This window comes from Lethenteron reissneri, chromosome 33 (genome assembly GCF_015708825.2).
Source record: "Lethenteron reissneri isolate LAM-NWPU_2019-01 chromosome 33, ASM1570882v1, whole genome shotgun sequence".
NCBI lineage: Eukaryota > Metazoa > Chordata > Hyperoartia > Petromyzontiformes > Petromyzontidae > Lethenteron > Lethenteron reissneri.
The window spans coordinates 1,260,818-1,284,502 of NC_083811.1; the positions used below are offsets into that span (position 1 = coordinate 1,260,818).

Here is a 23,685-nt window from a genome sequence, read left to right on the forward strand (position 1 = left end):
AGACAAAAATCAATCCCCGCTCGTCCGGCCTCGGCGAGCACGGGCAGAGATAAATCACGGGCGGCCTGCCTCGGCGCGGTGGGCAGCAGCGGTGGGGGCGGGGGTGGCTGGCTGCGGCGCGCGACGTAAAGAGAGGGAACGCGGGCGAGGAGGCAAAAGCAGAGACGAAGGGGGCAGGCAAGCGGCTTTATTTATTCGTTTTGCTTTTTTATCGGCACAACGGCACCTGCTACCCGCACCCAGCACGATTCGTAGGCACGCCTTAGAAAGCCTCGGCAAAAAGGGACATCTCCCAAGCGTACGATGCGGCTCGGGAGTTTGTTCTGTTCGCTTGATTCGGACGTAGCTGTTGGAAGCAGGCATCTAAGCTCTTGCAAGCCAAAGGTGAACGAAATAGAAACAATTTCAATAATTTACAAAGAATTGAACAGCTTCACTGATCACAACAGAATACGTGCTTTTACCAAAGTCATTCACAGCAATGTGAATGTTTTTTGTTAAACTGTATTGGATGAATATGTATCGCAGGTGCTATATGGCTTATTACAGCGCAGAACTGAGTGATAATGCCGGTATGGGGAGGAGGCCTTCATCCAGCAGTGGTATGATTAATTTAACATCATTCCGAGTAGAGGGAAATTATTATTTAATGACTGCGGTTTGGGGAATGTTGGCACACGGCATGAGGGAAGTATGATCAGCAGTTTATGTTTTAGGACTTGGCATGAAGTTGCACAGGCACTGCAGCCCCATCCGCATTGAGTCGAACCAACAGTGCTGTCACGGTGAGAATGGTGGCAATTTAAAGGCTTACTCATAACCACTCTCTCTTGCCACCCACATTAAGGTTCTGGGCAAATCCTCAATTTCGTAAAGTCTCCAAAACCCCATCAATGTTTACTTCCTCCACAAAAATATCACCACACGACCACCATAGTTTATAGAACTTCAGTTTGTATGCGCTGAAAGTAATAGAGTTACGTGACACATCCAGCCACCATCACCAGTGTTAAAAATATTTATTTTCACGATTCTTAAATCGAAGTGACCCTAAATCGTCACGACGATTCATTGGATGGTACGGCGGGAGAGAGTGGTGGCGAGGGCGGGGGAAGGGAATCGTCACGCCCATATTATTTAAATTGTTTATAAAACGTTCAAAATACTCCCTCCAGAGGGCCTTGGGGGGGAAAAAAAGAAAGTTACAGACGAACTACCGTGGCGGACAGAGCCCGAGCAAAGACACGAGGAATCCTCCAACACGGCGCCGACTGAAGGTCACATCACTCATTTCCTTTTCAGAGATATCGGCGGGCGGGCGAGCAAGCGCCGGCGACTCCTGGACGTTCCAGGCCCCTTTCTTCCCAAAACCGTTTGGACAAAGTGCCCGCTTATATGAAGTTGGACAAGCCCCATGGACGGCGAGGCTTGTGTGAAAGCTAAGATTTCAGTTGTAAATGCTTTGTATATTCTTAAGTTTGGTGGAAAGTTACATTTAATGGGTCTCCTTTTTAAACGGGGGTTTTTTTCCTCCCCCTCCCAGCATACGACCGAACAGACAGACCTCTTGCCGCGACGCGCTCGGGGTAACACAGCGGGCGCACTGTTCCTCGCCGTCGCGAGGCTTTCAGCGGCGTGACTTTGTGCATGCGCCGAGGCCCCCATTCTTGCTTTCATTTTCAGAGGGCGGCCAACAAAACAGAGCGCCCCCCCACCCCCCCCTAAACTCCTAGGCCGCTCGGCCGTTCGCTCATTAGACCTTTGAGAGAGAATGTTTGGCATTCCTCCCAAGCGCAGGCGAAACCAAATTAACCCCAGATAAGCCCCAATTTGGGGGCGGGGGAAAAACTGCTGGAGAGCCGGGCCCCGGCTTAGCCTGCCGCGCTTCTCCATGCTTTTTTGGCTGCCTGCTCCGCGCTCGCGCTCACACGATGGCCGGGGTTGTAACCGCCGCCTGTTTACGGACCCAAAGCGTGTGCCGAAAACTTTGAACGTGAGATTAAACTTTAGCTGGGCAAGTCTTTTTTAAAAATGTAATTCGATTGGTAACCTTTTGCCTGCGATCAAATCACCCTGAGTAGGCCCGATCTTGTCAGATCTTGGAAGCGAAGGATTATTCGAGCCTGGTTAGTCTTCGGATTTACGACCGTAAGCGGCTTGCCAGGTGTTGTAGGTATTTGGCTGTGAGGTAGCCAGGAAGGAGAGTCTTGAGACTCGGTCAGGCTTTCCTGGGTCCATAATTGATACGATCATTATGTTGTTGCATATATCAGTGTTAAAATTGATGCTATGCTGTTGTACTGCATGTTTTGGTGCCACCACTCTCATAATACCGACTAAGGAACAAGAAACCAAATGGTGAATTTAAGAACTTGAAATGGAGCAATACCAGGAAGTGACATTGCCCCGAGAGAAGCAAACGATGGCATTTTGAGTGTGGTAACGATAGAAGGGACTTTCACTGCACCGAGAGACCCAATGTGTCATCAACAGTCCATTGTAAATGACTGTAAAATAAAGTCTCGACAAAAACAACCCACCCTTCCCAGTTAAACACGACTCTGTAAACGACGCTCCCGTAACCAACAAAGACATCATCAACGCACGTTCACGCCGGTTCCCCCGTTAATGTGAATGAATTCCCACGTTTTGCCGCATCGGCTTTGACGCACTTTTTTTTTATTTGATACCTTTGAGTCTGACCGACATCAACATGGCCAGGGTTACATTACAGGATTGGCTAAGAACACCCTTTTGGGGGAGTCGTCGCATGCCGCAGACAGATACAAAACCACTGGGACAGAGTTATTATATTCCCGACGTAACCTGCCTTAAAAGGACCCTGCAAGTTACGTGTCTGGAGCACCGGCTCGCCCCGTTCTCGCTTCGCGCCACTCGTTAACACAACACGTGTCGCCAAAAGCCCACTCATTAATAATATGACGATGATTTGCATTTGATAGAGCGCCCTAGTCCGTCAGCTAGGTAACGATGACCAGGAGTCTGTTGGAACGTACGCAACCCTGTACACGATAACCAGACACCGAGCACACGCACACGCCCACTGACGCACCTGTAGTAGCGCGACTGCAGGTAGGTGGAGCACACGGCCTTGGACACGTGGCTCGCCGACCCAAAGTCGATGACCTTCACGCGGAACGGCTGGCGCGTCGGGTCCACCAGCATGATGTTCTCGGGCTTCAGGTCGGCGTGGATGAGCCCCAGGCTCTTGAGCTTGGCGAGCGCCGTCGCCACCTGCTGCAGCACGGGCCGCACGTGGCCAAGCGCAAGCGGCCGGAATTTGTTCCGCTTGAGGAAGTCGTAGAGGTTCTGCTCCAGCATCTCAAAGACGAGGCAGGTGTGGCCGCGGTGCTGGAAGCACTCGTGCGCGCGCACAAAGTTGTGCTCGTCGGCGTTCTCCGAGCTGAGCCGCGCCAGGATGCCCACCTCCACCTGGCCCTGGCGCGCGTAAGACGGGTGGCTCTTAAGGATTTTGACGGCGACCACCTCGCTCGTGCCGCGCTTCCAGCACTTCACCACCTGCCCGAATGTGCCGCGCCCCAGGAACTCCAGCACCTCGTAGCTGTTGGTCATGGAGCGCAGCACCTCGTGCTGCACCAGCTGGTAGTCCCCGTCGCCGCCCGACGACGACCCGCCGTGGTTGTTGGCCTTGGCGTTGGTGGTGCCGCCGCCGGCGGCGACGGCCGCGGCGTTCGTGGTGGGCGCCATCGTCACGTTGCTCCCCACAAGCATGGGGGCGGCCGCCGCCACGGCGGCAGTGGGCGGCAGCTCCTCCACGATCTGCACGCTGCCCGCGTCGTTGCTCGCGTTGGCGGCGGTGGTCGTCGCGTTGCCGCCGGCTGTGTTGTTGCCGGCGCCGCCACCGGCGCCGCCGTTGCCGCCGCCGCCGCCGTCGTTGCCCGGCTCGCCGTCGACCCCCTCGCTACTCCTGCGCTTGAGGACGCATCGCTGGTACGTGTCGAGCAGGTTCAATGTTGTTCGCCGGGCGATGCCGCCGCCGCCGCTAGCGCCGCCGCTGGCGCCGCCCCCGGCGCCGGCCGCTGTCCCGGCTGCCCCGCCGCTAGCGCCGACAACGGCGGCGGTGGCCGCGGAAGTCGCGACGCAGCCCGGGAAGATCAGGCTCTGCTCGTAAGCGGCGTGGCTGCCAACAGCGGCGGTGGCGGCGACCGCGGCGGAAGAAGCGGCGGCAGGGGCGGCGTAGGCCTTCGCACTGTGCCGGCTGCTGCGGTGATGAGCGTTGCTGTGGCTCTGCTGGTGCAAGTGGTGGTGGTGGTGGTGGTGCTGTCGGCTGCGCTGGCTGTGCTGATGCGAGTAGGCAGAGGTCTTTCCGTCATGGTAGACGCAGCTGCTGGGTTCCAGTTTCAGCTTCTTCACACTGCAGAAGGCACTGGATTGAGGCTGAGGTGGAGAGAAGACTTGCATCTGAGAGGCCATACCTGCGGCGGAGTGGAGAGGGGACGGGCACGATGGAAACAAACGAAGAATATGTAAGTGGTACGTCTTCATCATCTGTGCAGCCCCAGCAAGCTTCTTGTGAAACACAATGCGGAAGCTCTAATGGGCTTATACTGTTCGAGCAAGTGCACACAGACACACACGTACGCGTGGAACACGCTGAAAGGAGCAAAGTGGTCGCTCCCTGTGGGAAGAAACTAAAAGCATGAAAGTGGCACGTCAGAGACGTAAGTTAAAATTACTGTGGCACCCTAAAGCAGGGAAAAATCGAAGCGGCGTTGTTGAGAGGAAATCACTGCAGGGCAGTGCTCCCAACCCCCCCACCGCCTTCACAGGTTCCGCTTAGCACGAGGTTTGTGGTTAGAGACAGCTGTCTGACCACCGAGCAAAGCTTGTCGACAAGAATAAGCGCGCACGCAATCGCGAGCACGGGCACGAACGCGGCCACGCGGCTGCAGCCAGAATAAAGGGGAGAGGGGAGGAGATACGGAGGATGAGGACGAGGAGGAGGGCAAGCAGCCGCAGGGAGCCCAGATTCCAATTCCAATTAGACGGAGATTAAACAGACTGATGGACAACGGCAAGCGAGCAATTGCTGTATCCGTCCTCTCCGCGGACGTTAATGCAATGCCTTGCTACGCTTTCAAATTGAAGGTCGTCGGCGTCAGGAATTGTACGGCAGAATTAGGCTTAGGAGTTCTTACGGCATCGCGTGTAACTCATTAGAATGCGCCCGGCACATTTGAGTTGGTTGGATGCTGAAAAAAAAGAAAGAAATAATTCACAATTGTTTCCAAATTTCGTTATACAGCGATTTTACCAGAGCAATAACAATGAATAATGCAGCACGAAAATAAATGGGCCAGCTGTGAACGGACGTGACAAACAATTCCAGGAATGCTTGCAACATTACCCCCGTGTAGGGGTGGGTGTTGGGGGGTGTACTGCTCGCTATCGTATAAAGAAAAACACACCAAGCCGATTTCTAATCGGCCGCGAATGAATTAACCAGGTGCAGCGTAAACTCGGAATGGGACCACGCCGCCACTGGGTCTCCGCGTCCGCCCGCTGTCCTCGGAGGACGCCGCTAATGGAGCCGAGCTGTGCGGAGACGTGAACCGCAGGGGATAGCAGCCTCGGCCTGGCGCAGGAAATTAAAAGACAAATTCATTTCTTCCTCTCCCTCTACTCCCACTACCCGCCCCCAACTTTGTTTTCGTAGTGGGAGGATCGCCGCTGCATCTCACGGGAGAGGGGGGGGGGCTCCCTGGGCTCCCAGCTATTGTCTCCCGGCTTTAAGGAACACGGACACTTCCTCGTAACCACGTAAGCAACAATGATCCAAATTATCACACGATCATTTCATTGAGGTATCAAGATACCGTGATGAGTGTTACTTTGTTGAGAAGACAATGGATTAAATTGCACCTGAAAGAGGAATGTGGAATTCCCATTACTGCCTTAGCCACGCAAGAGCATGGCGCTAATTTGGCCCGGCGCTTTGCAGGGAAGGGTTTTTTTAAATTCCGCATTAATTTTTTTTTTATCCAAAACCCGCTGGGCTGAGATTGGCAGGAGATGGCAAGACAGCACGTGGGGTGTTGGTGAACCCATCTGAGTGCCATTTCCTCATGCATTCGTTTTCTTAGTGTAATCCCACACACAATACACTTGCTCATTAATCCGACACGCAAAACCCTGAAAAGGGTCATGAGACTTAGTGAGCGAGGCTTCGTGGATTAAAATACAGCACTATTATTTTAATAACATTCCTTTAAGAAAAGAGACACCGGTTAATAACGTAAAAGATTCTGCTTCGAGCAGACAAATGGATTTACTGAGGGGGGCTGGGTGTTGGCACAGTGCTTGCTTGGTACATGACACTGCGAACCTGGGTTCGCTTCCTGGTCACAGATAACATCGGTGGGGACTGAAATCCGAACCAATCCTGGGTCTCCCGCCAGCTCCCGGTCCTTCACCAATGCACAATGCCCAACTTGGTGCAGTCTGGTCAAATACACCCCCCACTGCCAAAGTGGCACGAGGTCTCCATCCAGCAGCTGACTGACAAAAGGGCCACAAATGAGTGTTATGCTTAAGGATACGCTGACACCCTCACATACCAGATTGCTCACAATTTGCAAACAATGTTAACTGTACCCCATCAAGAAAATGCTCAACACTGACGGAGGCCTTCATCCAGGGCTGTAAAAAATGTTTAGCCCCCGTCAAAAACGAAATTAAGTCGCGAGGGAAACGCTCCACGCGCCCCTGCCTCTTGTGCCGCTCCGCTGGCTTCGGCGAGGAGGTTTTTGTTTGCTCATGGCGAGGGCCAACGGGACGGGTCCGGCTGTGGCCACCCACCCCCGCCTCCGCCCAGCGCACCTCGGCACCTGCTGGGCCCCCGTCACCGGTTCCCATGGCAACGGCGAAGCTAATCCCATTTCCGTACAACTCCCCACGCTTTCCACGGCCTGGTCTGCGGAGGCATGGGGGGGGGAGCTCACTCTCTGCAGGCGAGAGAACGGGCTGGGGGGCAGGGAGCGAGCGAGGCGGGCGGAAAAAGAGGACGCAGTGAAACACTTAATTAACCGATTGATTTACAATCCGCTGTTGGATGAAGGCCTCGCCGTGATGTGGGGGCCGTTTGAGAGTACTTCAGCGGGCTGGCCAGCTCAGGTTGGTGGAAGGTGACATCATGTGAAGTACCAGGGTCATTTTGGGATCTGCTTATATTCACACTTGTTTCGCAAACGGCACAAGAGAAACCGGTAAAATCCCCTAATTGGAGAAAGTTAGCAAACCCAACAGGAATCATCATCACCTCCCCAAAACCATTCCTGCACAACCAAAACTTTACGGACCATTGTCGTGAAACAACTGCTGGATAGACATCTCCACAACGTGATGGTCGTGGGAGTTTGACTGGCCATACTTTATTGCGCTTCGTCAGTGGAGGTTGGTGAAAGGACGGGGGAAGTGGAACCCAGGATTGGTTCAGATATCATTTACTGCTGCTGCTGCTAAACGAGGCCGAGAATCGAACTCGAGTCATTCCACTCTGGTGTGATCATACCGGAACGCTTTTGCTGCTGGGCCTTCGTAAAAACTACATTCCGGATAATCCATTTTTTTTCCATTTCTTAACTGGAGTCCAGTCATGTGGAGCTTGTGTTATGAAGAGTTTCGCCTTGTCCCTATTCTTCTTCTTCAACAGATGTGATGTTTGTTTTGCGAGCGTATGAGAGATTTTCTTTTTCATGAACATTAACTTGTCTAAACGCTCAATACGGAGCCATCTCCTCCCATGGCTTGAACTCGGGGCATGCGATACAAAACAAACTGGAAGGGGGCGGGGGGTGGTTAGAGGTTGGGGGGGGGGGGAGCTGAAGGGGTGCGGCAGGCAAAAAACGTTAACTATGGTTGATGTTTTAAGCCCTCATTTCTGGAATGCGAATCCCAGGCCCCCTCCGCACTTTGATCAGCTGCAGGCTGTCTTTACTGGAGCATGGCTAAGCCGTGCGCCTCTCCTCCCACTTACCAACCCTGCTTGAACTCAGCGGCAGACAAACTACGCGGCAGCGGCGGCGGTCTCTACGCGATTAAACGACAACGAGGAGGAGGAAGAGTTGCCCGTTCTGTTTGGCCGGCCTGCTAAATAATCCGGCACGCAAACAGCGGAGGGGTATTTTTTTCCACGGTTGTCATTTTACCCCAGAAGTTTAAATGGGTCGATTGTGGGGAGTCAAAATGTGGGTGCTGCCACCTCTTCCGAAGACATCTGGCCAGGGTCCACGACGAGTAGGCCAAATACCCTTCAGTGCAGGCCCGTCCATCGACAGAGGTGTTAACAGGCAATTGTCGGGATGCACCTTTAGTATACAGCACCAATTGTGCTGTCGACATCGCGTGAGAATTCGTTCTGAACTCAGAATAGCCCACGGAAGTAGATATCACAAAATACCTCTGAAATCCTTCCACGTGACACAGTACAGGGCAGCAATTTCCAACCCGCTCTGCCATTAGGGTAATGTTCAAACTGATATTTAATTCTGGGAGTTGGCATTCAGACAAATTAAGTGACAAACCAAATTAAGCATGATGGGTTTGTATGAGCAGTCTTTGGCGATCGGGCTGAGACTGTTAACCCACTGCACTTGTAACCCCACATTTAATTACAGGCTATTCTCGCCGGGATTCGAACTCGTGGCCTCAGCGGTGCCGGCTCAGCACCCTGACCTCTAAGCCACGAGGCCACCTCACACCAACATTGGTGGCGCTTGATATTGCCCAGTCTCCCGCAAATATATTAGCGTAATCTGGGTAGCTTTAACGAGCAGGTGTGATAAAATTAATCAAACCGCTGATACAAATAATTTTCTGCAAATTGCACTACAAACCGGCAGGGTTGATTATCATCAGTCAGTGCTGACACTTCCCTGTTGTCTTCCTCAACAAAGCATGAAGAACTGCCTTCCCTGCACAATAAAAAGAAAGAAATCAATTAATTCCATCAGCGCTTTTTTTTGTGCTCTGCCACGGGCGCTGCATAGCTAATTAGTAATTACCGGCCCGCACCCTAAGGGAAGGAAATAAAATTTGATTAAACGCGTCTCAGGCACAACAACACGATGGCGCCGTCCATCACTGCCACCGCTACCCGCCACCGCCACCACTGCCACGCACACAAAATGTTCATTTGTGCTCCAGTACTTAAGCTGCTCCTAAATCAAAACATAGAAAATTCGGAGCGCTTGACATGCCGTCTCTCTCTACACAACCTTCGATTCGTGCCAGTGGCAGCATCAGAAGCGACATCGCAGTTATGTCAAGTTCTTACTCACTGGCAACCACGTGAATAATCGGAATCCAATTTGAAAAGACTCCGAAGTTCCACGAAAAAAAACTCCTTCCTGGTGTAGTTAGCGGTAATATTATTTTTCACGCGCGTCTCTCTCTCCGCGCACGGTCAGAGTGGAAGCCCTGTGCGTCAGTTTCCCACAACGCGTTTGTGTGCGCGATTCATCAAGGTTGTCATGTCCGCCCTTCCCTGCCAGAAACATGCAAATAGAGACAATGGGAATATTCGCCCGCGCACGCACGCCAGAGAGAGAACGCCCTCGCTGCGCCGTGGACATGTCCTCAATACGTCCGTGCGTAATTGCAAGGAAAACATCGACGTCAACCCCATCGCACATTGCTCGCGAAAACCCAAAAAACCCAACGCGTTCTGCTTTCACAGTGGCGCATTCAGCCGGCCGCCGCTATCGTTAAGACCTTGCAGAGGTAGTGTGTCTATTGTAACATTGGGGATTAAATGAAGCATAAATCCACGTACTGTACTTGTAAGCCTCTTTGCTCAAGAACACTAGTAACTTAATCCTGTCTTATACATTACAATAATTACAACAATGCCCTTTATCCATCAAATCCTCAGCGAGTCTGAAATTTATGTTTTCAAGAGGGTCCTGTGGCAGTGACATGTTTGGCCAATTGCAGAAAAGAGTGGCATACAGTGGAAGAAAAGCAGAGCACCCAGAATGAAAGCATATGGGTATGGTGGGGTTGCACTTAAAACCTTGCACAGATGGTTACAATAATCCGTTGGTGTACTGACATCTCATGGACACCTCACAGCTCAAGCCTCCAATACCTGACATTGCCAGAAAAGTATCCCTACTAACCAGACTCAAATCCCTGCTTAGCTTTCATGACGTGATGAGATAGGGCACATTCAGGGTGATATGGTCTCGCCACCCAATGTTGAAGGTTGTACTCAAGCCCAGGGACCCAGGTCCACCTCGTAAGAGCTGTGCTGTTTAAACATGACCTCACCTGGCTTCTGCATTAAGGATTCTCTCTCTGCGCAGTTGCACGTGCTTCGGATCGAGTGTTTGGGTGAATTTAAATGGCTTGTGTAATGCGTGGCGGTACAGCACGTCTAAGCATGCTGTTCCACGGGGACACAGACACACACGCGTACCAACGCACACGCGGCCCCGCTGTCCTACCCACCTGCACACCTTCACAAAAAAGCCACAACAAGAAGGCAAAAAAATGTTGCAAACCGCGTGCCTGCCATCAGTCAACGTGAGCAAATTAGGTCCTCCACTGCCCAGCCAACCACCACTGTTCCCAGTTTATCACCAACAAATGAATCAGCACTTTTGGATGAACTCGGCATGAAACCCAAAAAAAGCCTCCTTCTCCTCCCTTTCTTGGGAATGCCATCTGACCTCCTTCTCTGCATGAGTAACAATCCCGCAGAGAGGTTACGTGGCACTTAAAGAATTCCAGCCCGGATAGGATGTTTATGAGATGTCGTGCGTGCACGCGCTCGGCCCAATTGCGCAGCCGCCGCATATTTTCCTTCGTTTCTTTCCCGTGCCGAGAGACGCTACTTGTGCTTATAACACTGATAATAAATGATTATTTAATAGGCCAAATTAATCACGGCGGACCCCAGCACGAAAACACCAAACGGTTAATTGTTTGTTTTTGGCTTGAAGCGCAAAACTCCTCCGACAAACCCAGGAACGAGACTTTTACATTCTCTTGCAGCAATGCAGAACCTAATGATTTTAATTAAATTCAGGACGTGTTTATCAGTATGCGGTTAACAATACGCAACAGCAGAATGCCAATTACATCGTTAATATGGTTTCTCGCAACAAAAGCGCTGAAACAATTACCTCATGCACTTAAATACGAGCTTACTTGATGCCTCCTTTCCTATGCCAGAGGATTTATAAGCCTTCACCTAAAATGTAATAAATCCATTGTTCCCTAAGCAATGCGAATCAACAAACTAAGCTGTTCCCTTTAGGGTAAATTGAAATATATTCAACTGAACAGAGTAATTTTCCCAACACACTTGCACAAAGGCAAATGCCCCTCGTGGACTGTTAAGACTGTTGGAGGAATGTCACTTCGCAAGCACCTACCAAGACCGGCACTGTGCACGTGGAAAAGTTGTAGCCAGCACTGTGCCTGGCCACCTTTGTCTCCCTATTGCCCAAGACAGGTCCAGCCGACGCTGGGATTCCAATGAAAATCACTGGGTCCACATCTCAGTGGGTGAACTATGCACCATTGCTCGTAACTTTCAATAAAAACCGCCACCATTCGCTGTGGTGACGTCACCACAGCGCTTGTGCCAAGCTAGGTGCACTTTGAGGCCTTCACGTGAAACATTGAAGGGTTTCGCTGGCAGGTCGTGTGATAGACCCAGGTGGTATGGGTTAACGGACTGATATGACTGGCAGATGCACCACCTGTGTTCACCACTGTGCCAACTCTTTCACACACACAGCAGTGTCTCCAAAGCAGGGGTGGGGAGCCTGCAGTCATTGCACAGGGTCCACGGCTTCTTCACAGGCCTATCACTTTGAAGCCGCCCGCCGTGGTTATTTATCTGTCAGTAACAGCGACATAGGCGCACTAATCGGATACAAGAGGGGAATATTTTCTGCCTGGCAACAACACCGCGTTTCTAATTTTAGCGTGCCCAATCACTTCCGTCACTGCACGGGCCTCTTGCAGTGACGGAAGCAACCGAGAGGTGTGTGTGTGTTAGTATGGTCCCACCAAAGGTATTTGAAAGTTCTATTTGGCAATGGCTAACATCAGTGGCGAGTGATGTCTCAACAAAGTTATCGCCATACCTCCTCTTCACCGACCCGCACTGACCAGTGCGAAGTATTGTCAAATAAAAAAACCTCCATAACCAACATGGTGTCGGCAAGGCCTTCATCCATTGGTGGATTGAGAATGGATGGAATTATTTCCTTTTTTTTCAACTCTCCAGTCAGGAAAGGGTTCCGCACCCACGCTCCAAAGGCCACACAAATACCGAGGTTTATGCAGGGAGCCGCGCTGAGCTAGAGGCCTCACGGAGGAGCAAACACGAAGGGGATGCTGCAATCGTCGGGTGAATGAGGGTTCTGTTGGGAGACGTGCAGCTGCAACACACAGGCCGAGCATGACGAAAGCACGGCATTTTCATCATCGCAACCAGCATTCTGCCGAACAAAAGATAAAATCAGCAACTTCCAACGGCCTGAGAAAACAATTCCTGAGCGAGCGAACCCGAGGCCTGCGAATGCGTTTTCGTGCAACAGAGGCCAAGTAGATTTTTTTTTTCCCCTCTTGTGCAGCATACTAATTTAATTATTGAACGTGATGTCTTTGTCTCTAGGGCAGATTCTACGCTGCTCCGACAAACGCAGGAATGGGTTTCGGGAGCGTATTTGAAAAAGTATTGTTACCACGGAACAAATCTGCCCTTTACGGAGCAATGCGGGAAACATGCTGCATCGTAGTGTGGTACAGTTAGTTAGTGAAGATATCAATGCGCCGCCAACCACACCGCTCACATTTCTTGTGTCGCCCGAGATGAAATTAGAGCCCGATTTTTTTTTTGGTGTGCGGCATTTGTTAATTCCACCAAGAATCAAGGAAACAACAGGCAGGCTGCACTAATCTCGAAACAAAGATTTAACGGCCGGAGCCAAACACGTATTGACTGTACGAGCACCGTGCGGTGTTGACTAGCGGCAAGTCAACTAAATGAGAGGCTCAGGCAGGCTGATAAAAATTATGGCGAGGGACAGACTTAGGCACCGTAGATAAAGGGTAATCGAACCATTCTGGCCATATAATCTTCGGCAACAACAACAAAATATATCGCCTGCAGTTAATCGAAGAGTAGAGGAGGGCAGCTGCGGCTGCTGCTACGTTCGAGGCAAATGATCTTTAGTGCCCAGTATCTCAAGCTGCAGATCGGGCAAAAAATTCTCACGCGATTGCAGTCTGCAAAATCAGCACCATTGTGAAATTCCAGTTGAAAAATTGACTGCAGGAGATATGAGCAACCCAAAAAAAACTGGCTTGCATGTGATCACGCACAAAGGCAAACATCAATAAATCTTTCGTGCAGAGCTGCATGGTAAAAATGCCCCCAGCGTAGTTTCGTGAACAACAAACGAACGATTATGCGACTGTACGTCTGCAAACTTTGCGTTAATTTGATCACGTCGCCCAATTATTATGCAGCATTGGGGCGCCGACCGCCACACCGTCCCGCGCTTTGGGTTAAAATCCCTTTCAATTGGGGCCATTACCGTCCGGCATTCATTACGCCCTGGTTATTGCGTTTGATGAAGATTTTTTATTAAAAAAAAACAGGCCACGACCTTGAAAAGATGGAATTCCTGTAAGCAACGGCACACAAAAAAGAGTGATAATACACTGCCAAACCGTCTCCGTCGCATGCCCATTTTTCCAGAATAAAACCTATATTGCGGCTCTTTAAAGTCTGTTCTGAACACCAATTACAAAGGCCTGAAAAAAAAACACAAAAAAACTGTCACCCAACGGCTTTCAACTCTGAATGGTTTTCTAACGGAGGGACGGTAAAGCTGCCAAGCTGGCTACAGACGCCGCGAAAGCCAATAAATAACCATAACCGGGTAAGGTAAAGCGTTGCGCCGACCGGCGCGCTTAGTGTTCTCATAACAGGGGGGAGGTGAACGCAAGGGCCAGGCGCTGTTTGGGAACACGCTGTGCGTGCTTTGCGCTGCGTGCATGCCTATTACAGTTCGCCCAGCAGCGAGTGAAACGGACCCATCCACCGGCACCCCCCCTCCTCCCCGCCCACCCCCAACCTCCCGTCCCGGCGAATACCGCTTGCCTGCCCAAACGCGAGCCAAAGCGGCCCGGCCGACTCAAAAACTTTCTGGCAGTTTTGTCGTCTTGTGCGCTTCTTCATCCAACGAGCACATCTCGGATAGGCGGCGAAAAAAAGCACGTAGTTGTTTTTTCTCTCTCCGTGCTTCCTCTGGCGCTCACGAAAACGACGAGGCGGTGCTTTAAAGTGGAATTTGTGCGCGATGTGTAACATCTGTGGCTGCCTTGTCTCGCGCGGCGTCCTTATTGCAAAAAAAATGCACATCTTTTTTTTGCAAACAAAGAACCTCTTAGAGGAATGTCACAATAGCGTGGGATAAAAACACAAAACTAAATTGGAACCATTACAGTACCGCCAAAGTGTTTCCACGCTCATACGCGCGGTCACTTAACACATTATTTCCTGATTGTGTGCGATTTCTTGCGTTGCGCTCGGTAGATAGTCCTTTTGCTTTTACACCGTGAATCATGTGGAGATCGGCGCAATTTAACACGCGCAACCGCAGATGCTTGACATCACGTTCGGCGTTTCCAAAAATACGTCATGCGTTATTGTCATGGCCGGTTTAATAGGCCTCATTGTTTTTATAGATTGGACCCATCTATTCACATTACGCACAAACGTAGCATTGCGGTATTTCTTTGAAACTGAGCGATAGTGTTTTTTTATATTTATTACAAAACCCTCCCAGAGTACCCTTGATGCGATGCCTCGAGAGGCGGAACAGGCCGTCACGTGCACAGCAGTGGCTCCGACTCTCTCTACGGTCAACGCACTCGCGCATCGTATGGGAACCAGCATTTATGGCGGTGAAGAGAGAAATGTATGTTCCTTTGGACTTTGAAAGGGGCGAAGGAACCGTAGCATGATTCAACCAGGGTTCGAGCCAGATTCTGTGAATGGTCTTTTTCTTAAGCCAAAAAAATTCCCAACGTTCTCACGTCTAATTTTGTCACTGGATGTGCGCACATACGTCCCGTTGTTCCACGTACGCTCAGCGGCCGCTCGCGAAACGCCGCTCGATTCCTGTTCCGTTTATTCTTGCGTGACTTTTAACGCATCGCTTGTCCACTTTGTAACCATTACAAAATGCAAACCGTGTAGGGCATTATCTTAGGAATTTCGACGCTTCCTCCCAAGTCGGCCCTGTCCCCGCCGCTGAATGCGACTCCTCCATACTCGGACTTGGCACGCAGCAGGAGGCCACAGCGACCAGAACAATAAGGTCAAACGCTGGAGCGCAGAAGCTCAAATGTCAGATGTGAGATGCTGTCGGGATAAACTCCGTGAAATGTAAGAACAGATGGCATGATAAATAAAAAGCCTAAACTCTTCGGAATGCATTTTTTTCGCCCTTGCCCAGAGATGCACGTGAGCAAGCTACGAGCGAGTCGGCAACCGGCACGTGACTTGCCATCCCTCAAAAATACTCAGATAATTCCTCAACATTTTTGGCGAAAACGCAGGGGTGACGACCGGCAATTACCGTGACGACAAGCAATCAGCGTGACGACTGCAGCTACCAAGGCACTTCCCTTTTAGCGAGAGGCATGAACGCACCAGCGCTCAACCGCACTGCAAACACTCACGCGCACTTTCATATCCACTGAGCGCGCACGCACACACACACACTCGCACTGCCCCCACATCTCTCAGATCTACAGAGAGATTTAGGGTCCTCGTCAGCGCCGCCACATGATGGCTTACGACACACAACACAAAACGAATACATATGCATTAATACTGTATTGCAACCTGAAATTGAATGGTTGCAAATTGCAATGAAGGCTGTGGCTCAACTCAGCCCATCATCCCTCTGGGATCCGTAAAATAGACACCACTTTGTGGAGAAGTCAACTGTCTTTGTCCTATGGATAGACTTGCCCCCACCATATGAATGTGGAATATCCATCACTGGCTCGAGGATGTACACGGTATTGGCAAAGGAGGGTCAACAGGGGCAGAACTGGTTCGAGATACCACTCACAACTGCTGTTAGCATTGGCTGGAATTCGAACCCAGGTCGCCAGATACACAGCGCAGCGCGCCAACCACTGGGCCCGCGACCTGTATTAACGTTGTGCACTCTGCATCCAAAAGGTCCGATAGCGATATTCCTATCGCTCTGGTAGAAGGGAGCGGAGAAATAACAAAACAGAAATTCAAGCAATCCCTTAGAAAACCACCCGAATGTGCACACGAGATAAGTCGTGTGTAATATACACGTGGAGTTAACGCAATCACCACGCAACGGAACTGGAAAATGCATCGAGTGCACAGCAACATTGGCGTCATACGACATCGAAGCCGAGACACACGTGCACATACTCATCGCGGTGGAAGGGGCCTGCCAAGCACCTGAGCCGAATGGAATTCTGCCGAGAGCATTACTCAGCCTGGCGCGTGATTAACGATCACCGTTCACTAATTGTGGAGGCATCTGCACACCTACCTTTGCTCTTTGCACATCAAATTCCTATACGTTTTACACGCTCTTCATATAATCGAGGACATTACAAATTCGATTTGTATTTTTTTACGCATGAAAATCTTTCGCAGCTCGACTAAAATTACAAAGCCAATAATGAGTGGAGATGGCGCAAATGACACATTACTTTACAGAGGAGTAGACAGATCAGCAGCAGTCAGCCAGATTAAACGGGCGTGAGTTCTAAATTCAGAGGAGCAGAGGAAAAATGCACGAATAAAACCAGCCTTGCGAACTAATTAAGGCCCTCTCGCAAGCGGCAGCTTAACCGAGGTGCTGACACAGCACGCAAATTTTCAGCTGCTCCCAAATCCCATCTAAAACCCCTCTCACAGGGTTCGCCAAATCCCAAGCTCAATACAGAGATCTGTGGCGTATGCTGCCCCGCTGCAAACATTTTTTACGCTACGCTAAATGAGCCCTTTAATGGAATACAGCGCCCCGTACCGGAGTTAACCTAAACCGGGCCCGACAGTGGTTGATGTTGATAAACTCGGGGCTCGGTTTGAGATGTGCTCCCTTTTAAGCACAAGAAAAAGAGAGCCCCCCCACCACCTCCGCTCCAACACAAGCGGCGCCTTTGATTTCGCTCCACAATAGCGGTATTCAGCCGCCGTTTCCAAGCAGTTTGTGCGAAACGAGCGTCGGTACGCGAGCGCAAGCCTCTTGCAAAACACAACGAAAACGCGTTTGGTTAAATGTCAGCGTTAAAATACTGGGTGCTCAGCGATGCATTAAAACCCAGCGTTTGTAAGTCATAGGACAGGGCGCCTGTTTTCGGTATAGATTACAAAGCGTTTTCAAAAAAGCCAAAGTTATCACAAGGAGCTGTGTCAAGGTGCACGACCAGTTTGTTTGGATAATGACACCGAGCACGGGACAGTGAATCCATTTACAGTATTTTAAAAATAAAGTTGAACACCTTAATTATCGGGAGACCTCAAGTGGAGAATAATTAGGATACAAATATAACGACCCTACTGTACGTAATTATTTTGTTTAACGGTTACAAGATTACGCCAGAGGTGACTGCATCCCTTTCCCAATCCCAAACGTAAATATCCCAAGCAGACCGTAACGCGGCTACGCCGCTGCACTGAAGCGACTGACAAGGGCATGCGGAAGATGAAATCTACATGTCAGAGTTTACAGCCCTCGATCAATCCACTGCGAAATGAAGGCCTCCATGTCGGGACAAACGTGGGGATTTTGTGTCACCATACTTCACCACTCTGGATAGTGCGAGTTGGTAAAGGAGGTGCCCAGGACCAGTTCAGGTATCACTCGCCACTGATTTTGACTGTAGCGGGAAATCAAATTCATGTCACCGAATTGGAAGTGCAGTGTGTCAACCGCTACCTCACCGCTGGAGCCCATATATTTCTCAACAATAATCCCACCACGTATATTTCAAGTTTCCTTTGTTTAACCAGGTGAGAACTCAAAAGCCCAGGAGAGTCTCATTTGCAAGAGTGACCTGGGTATGTCTGAGAGCAGTAGGCTGAACATTCAAATCAAGTGCCCACCAGAAGGTTCCTCGCTGGCTACCCAAGGGTCTCACAATGCTGAAAAGTGCGGCCGAACATTCTGTCCAAGCGTGCGCCCTGTAACACAAGACAGCCGCTGCTCGGGCCTGGTCGCCTAATTCTTTCTCATCGTACCTATGGCCCTTCTAATGGAAAGAGGCGTCCATTCGGCACAGCGGCGCATGGCCTGCGAACACAATTTTGCTTTCATCCGTACATCCAAGCCCTGGCTTGTGACAAGACCCAGAATGCCGGCTCGTAACTGAAAGCGGCTGTTTGATGCTGCCTGAATACCGTATTCATCGTCCCGTGAACAGATGACTTCAGGGCCACTATTAAAGTCCTTGCCCGCCTGGGGGCGGCCACCTTTTTTTCGAAGGCAGCAGCAAATAAGCTTGGGTTTCAAGCCAAATAGCACGGGGAGGGGAGGCGGTGGTTGACCGGCCGGTTCTTCGGTCAGACGGCCGACCACGGCGCTCACGCAGGCAAGCAAGCAAGCTCGCTTCTCAGCCCCTAAAATTATCCCGAAGGCATCACTTGCCGTGCGGGCCGAACGGGCGAGCGAGCGTATCGATTTCTGCAGAGAGGCCACGGCGTGTCTTACGGCTGACCGTGCCACCTGGCTCTCATACCAAGCCTCCGCGTGACCGCAATTACCAAAGCGTTACCTTTCACGCTTTAAAGGGACGCGCGGAGGGCCGTTGCGACGCGCCGGCGAGGCATCTTGCCTTTCACTTTGCACGAATTCAAGTCGTGGGCCACGTACGCCTCCGTCAGACTTATTATAAACGCCCAAGGCACATTACCGGGTAATTACTAAAGCATATGGCAGCTTGACTAAGCCGTGCCTCTCATGCTTATTATTATTACAGTGTTCCATGACAGGCATCCTTCTGTCCGGGGGAAAAGAAAAAATATATTTGTACGTGGGGGGGACCAGCAACAAGGCTTTGGATGGCCCTGGCTGGGATTTGGACGGCCACCAAAACCGGGCGCTGCTGTTGCCATCCCCGATAACAGTGGGCGAGAGTTGGGCCCGGCACGACAGAGCCCTTTAATTAATCTATTAAGTCACGAGGGGTCTGCGACAGGAGGTGATTAGGGGGCCGGGTGAGATTAGGCTCATCCCAGATTTCTGCTCGCTTATACAAAGGCAGGTCATACCGCATGCAACAGCAGCCGTGTGCTCGCCTAACCTTAGCCAGCCACGGGCAAACAGGCGGTGGGGAGGAGGGGATGGGTGGATTTATTGATTAAACAGTGCGCTATTTTGAGGGGTTATTTCAGCGATGGTGCATCTCGAACCTGTGTACTCGTAATTAAGGCCAGCTGCTGGTTTTGCCGGCTTGCTTTTGTGAGCAATCAGATGGAGAGATTGAGGGAGTGAAGCAACTTAAGGGCGAAAAGCCGTCAGCCGCTGCGCGTTGATGTCAGAGAACACTCATCCCCTTTGTCCCGGGCTGTCCACATTAATGTTTGTTATTCCGCGATCCCATCGCCGCCGCCTCCGCCGCCGCTCTGGGACCAAACAATGTCGGCGTCGGAACAAAAGTTGGCTCTCATCAGTCCGCCGCGTTCGTACGAGACGCAACAAAGCCGGCCTCATCTCCCTCCATCACCTCGACTCCACCATCTCCCCCCCCACTTTTATCTCATCCTCATATCTCCCACTCCCTCCATCTCTCGCTCTCTCTCTCTCCCTCCAATGCCACCCCCACGACGTCTCTATCCTCTCTCAATGTCTCTCCCGTTCGTTTCTCCTCCGTCTTCTCTTCACCTCCGTCCTCGTCTCTTCTCCCTTGCCGGTCGATATCCTCTGCATATCTCCACTCTCCACCTCCTTCTAACGTCCCTCATCTACACTTCCCTCTTCGGCTTTCCTCTCCTCCCCAGCTGCCTGCCCTGCATCTTCCTCGTTCAACTCTCGTCCACCATCTACTCACGCATCTCCCTCATCTCTCCGTTCTTCATCTCCCTCTAACCCCCCACACCCCCCCCCCCCGGGCACACGACAACCCCATCTTCTCAACCGATCTCCCGCTCCATCTTTTCTCCTCTTTCCCCTATCTCCTTGCTCCATCTCCTTCCCCTATCTCCCTCCTCTAGGACTACCATCGCTGTCAAAGTCCACCCAGCCCCGCGACCGTTCGTGCATGGGGGGGGGGGGGGGTCGTCGCTCCGTGCGCCTGCGTCTAACGCGGCGGCGACGACGCGAATCGTCGAAGGATGGTGACAATGAAGCCACGAGCCAGGGACGAGTCAGCAGGAGGAGGAAAGAGAGGGGTTATTGTTTGGCTGCCAACGCCATGCGACGACCCCCTTTCTCTCTTGTCATCCTCCCTTCATGCTCCCTGCTGCTGCTGCTGCTCGCACAACTGAGCCGCAAACAACCACCGCCAGCCACCGCCGTCGTCTACGCGGCTCCGTGTTGAAACGCCTCGTCCCGTGTCTCCACGTCGCCACCACCGCGAGGATTAAAGGCGGCGAACACCGCACAAAAGACGCCATCGGTTCCGCAGTATAAGTGGGGGGAGGCTTGCCCCCCCCCCCATTTCCACACACAAAGAAAAAGACCCCCCCCCTAATCCCACACCACACCCGTTAGTCAAATTGAATAATGGGTAAAGTGATGTTAGCGAAAAGCTATTCCAGCCGGCGGCGGCGGTGACGGGGTGGTGGTGAACGCCACGAGCCGCCGCCTTTGTCTCTCCCTAGTGCCGATGTCTGCACGTCCCCTGGGGAGGCCCACGACAAGTTGTGATATCAACATCCACAGAGCCAAGCCGCGTGTCCGGGAGTCGAACCCAGGTCGACAGGGTTCGTGGCACAGATCGATAAGCACGACGCGATGTACGTAACCCACACACAGCCACATTACAGCAGAGACACACAGTAACACTCCCACACACTCCCAAGAAGAACACAAACACACACCACCGCCAAGACACGCACACATTAAACACCTACCTACCAGAGACAAAGATGCCCCCGTGTAGCCGCAAAGGCGATTGAAGGAGAACTGCTGTTAGCGAGCACCTATCCACACCCACTGTAGTAATACTGTGACCCACACAATTATACACACACCCGAATACCACACACCCGAATACCACACACACGACACGAACATACACGCCACGCAATACACATCGCAACAAGCCCACATTCAACACAAAGACACACAAACACTGCCAACACACCCCTATACAGTGCACACCACACTGACACACACCGCTGTCCGCACAAGAGACTCTCTCTCACCCCCCCCACGACAACACAATAGCACCACCATCACCACCACCACACCACCACCATCACCACCACCATCACCACCACCATCACACACCTTATCCGTGGGCGCTCTTCAGTGGTGCCGGGGCCGCGATGCATGGTAGAGACGCCCGCCGGAGGCTCCACCACGGGCCCGGGCCCCCCCGACCCCACGCGGTGCCCGCGTCCTCCCCTCCACCACAACGACTCGCTCGGACTCGGAGAAGGCCGGTCGCCCCCAGTCGTCGGTCAACCCAGACTCGTCCACCGGTTACTCAACCGGTTCACCAGCACAGCCAACGAGCCGGATCAGCGTCAACCCCCGGGGGGGGGGGGGGGGGGCAGGGCTTCAAGCAGTGAACAGAGCCAGCTGAGCCAGCCAAGTTAGTCAACCGACCAAGTCAACAGCTGGACAACCCAGCCGCCAGTCTGCTAGTTAGTTGACCGGGGTCAGCCGGTCAACCAGCCCAGCCACTCAACCGGCCGGTCAACAAGCCGGTCAGTCAACCAGGCAGGCCGCCGCTGGCCCCCCACCAGCTGACGACTAAAGCTGCGGAGTCGGCGATACAGTCCGGGCTGTCTGGCTGCCCGACTGGCCAGCAGACAGAGGCGGACGACCAGAATGTGGTCTAGCTACTCTCGCAGAGCGGACGGGCGGCGGGGAGAGCGCGGGGCCGGCGCGCCGCTGCTGCTGCTGCTGCCGCCGCGGCTGCTTCTGCTTCGCTGCTGCTGCTGCCGGGGTCGCGAGTGGGGGGGGGGGGCGCGAGATGCAGGCCCCTCCCCTGTCCGAAGCCACGCCCCCCCTCCTCCGCCACCTCTCTCGCTCGGTGACGGCGAGACGCGATCAGTCGACCGTCGTCGTGCCGATCGCTACCGGCGAGCGGAGCGCGCTCAATCGAGACAGTCGGACACTCGATTGTCGCGCCTCGTCCTGGTCGGCGCGACGCGACGCCGGTGACGCAATGCCCCGTGCCGTGACGTCCGTTGGACGGAAGTGCGTCACGAGGAAAGAGGGGGTGGGGGGGTGAGAGGAGGAGGAGGTCGCCTCGCGCCGCCGGATCACGTGACACGAGGGAGCAGAGGGGGGATTGAGGGGGGGGGGGGACTGACGCACGGTTTATATTTCCCAATGCAGATTAAGCGCGTGACCGTCACGCGTCACGTGCGGCGCGCACCAATCGGCGCGTGAGGCCCCCCCCCCCCGTGCGTGTGCGCGGTGGGAAATGTGGAGCGGTAGCGCGCGTCCCCTCACGCCTGTGTGTGAGGGCAGCAGCGGCGGCGGCGGTGGTGCCTCGATGGAAACATTCGGACGGAGAGATGAGGCGAGGGTCTCCCTCCAACGGGCACCGTCAGCCACGCACACGATGCCTTTCCCCCTGCCATGGCCCCGTGTGCTACTGAGCGACCACTCGCTCACCCAGCCCCCCTCGCCTACCACAACCGACGAGACAAAGCAAATGGCTACTGCTGCTTGGTTGATGAACAGCGAGCTGAGCTGCTTGACTGGGGAACAGTCAAACTCGCAATGTCTTACCCCCCCCGCCACTACGTAAATGCCCACTCTTTCGCCAGCCCCATTGCCCACACCAGACAAGCCAACTTATTACATTTTTGCCTGACAACGAAACGGTTGCCAGCCATGTGGAGTTGTTACCGGGTGCCTTGATAGGGCTGCCTGCCAGGTGTCTCTACGGTCGCTCTCGGCTATGGAGACCACGGAGCCAGAGTTTTACTTTGTGTTCCTCCTCACAAATGTCAACCACGATACGAGCATTGTGTAAGCGGTGTACCGTGTTTGCTGTGCGAATTACCGCAAAGCTCCCACCGCCCAAAGCCTTTCATTGTCTTCAAATCCTGCGTGACCTTGCTTCTTAGCTCTTTGAACTACATCGTTCCCATTCGGCTTTAGCAACCGCCACTTGCCCCGACCATCTCTCGTTTAGCCTCTCCCAGTCAATATTTTGTCAGCCACTCATAATTATGATTGGCACATATTTTTTTCCATAGACCAAACCTGAACATTTCTCAATTCTCAATTGTTTTATTATGTTTTATTTTTATTATTTTATTACTTCCCTTCTACGTGACTTTACCGAAAGAACCAAGAAGATTTCTCAGTCAGCCGAGTTCTATCAAAACTGTAGTCGAATGCAATAAAGTTCAACATACTATCACCAGATCTCGGTCCAAATCAATTCCTGGCACCCACCACAGATTCCAATTTAGAAGCAACCTGC

At 52.3% G+C, this 23,685-nt stretch overlaps 1 protein-coding gene across 4 annotated transcripts in view; it reads right to left on the minus strand.

Moving 5' to 3' along the window:
- Window positions 1–22,351, minus strand: part of LOC133350169 (homeodomain-interacting protein kinase 2-like) — a 60,517-nt gene extending 38,166 nt beyond the window's left edge. For 2 of the 4 annotated variants that reach the window (XM_061564226.1, XM_061564228.1), the window contains exons 1-2: window positions 8,877–8,935; window positions 3,074–4,457 (exon numbers count right to left, since the gene is read on the minus strand). In XM_061564226.1, coding sequence (XP_061420210.1) covers window positions 3,074–4,457; window positions 8,877–8,895 — 1,403 coding nt within the window. In that variant the 5' untranslated portion in view covers window positions 8,896–8,935. Of the gene's footprint in view, window positions 1–3,073; window positions 4,458–8,876; window positions 8,936–21,524 lie in introns of those variants that run through there. The other 2 variants (XM_061564227.1, XM_061564225.1) reach the window with 2 other exon arrangements.
- Window positions 22,352–23,685: the final 1,334 nt, after the last annotated feature.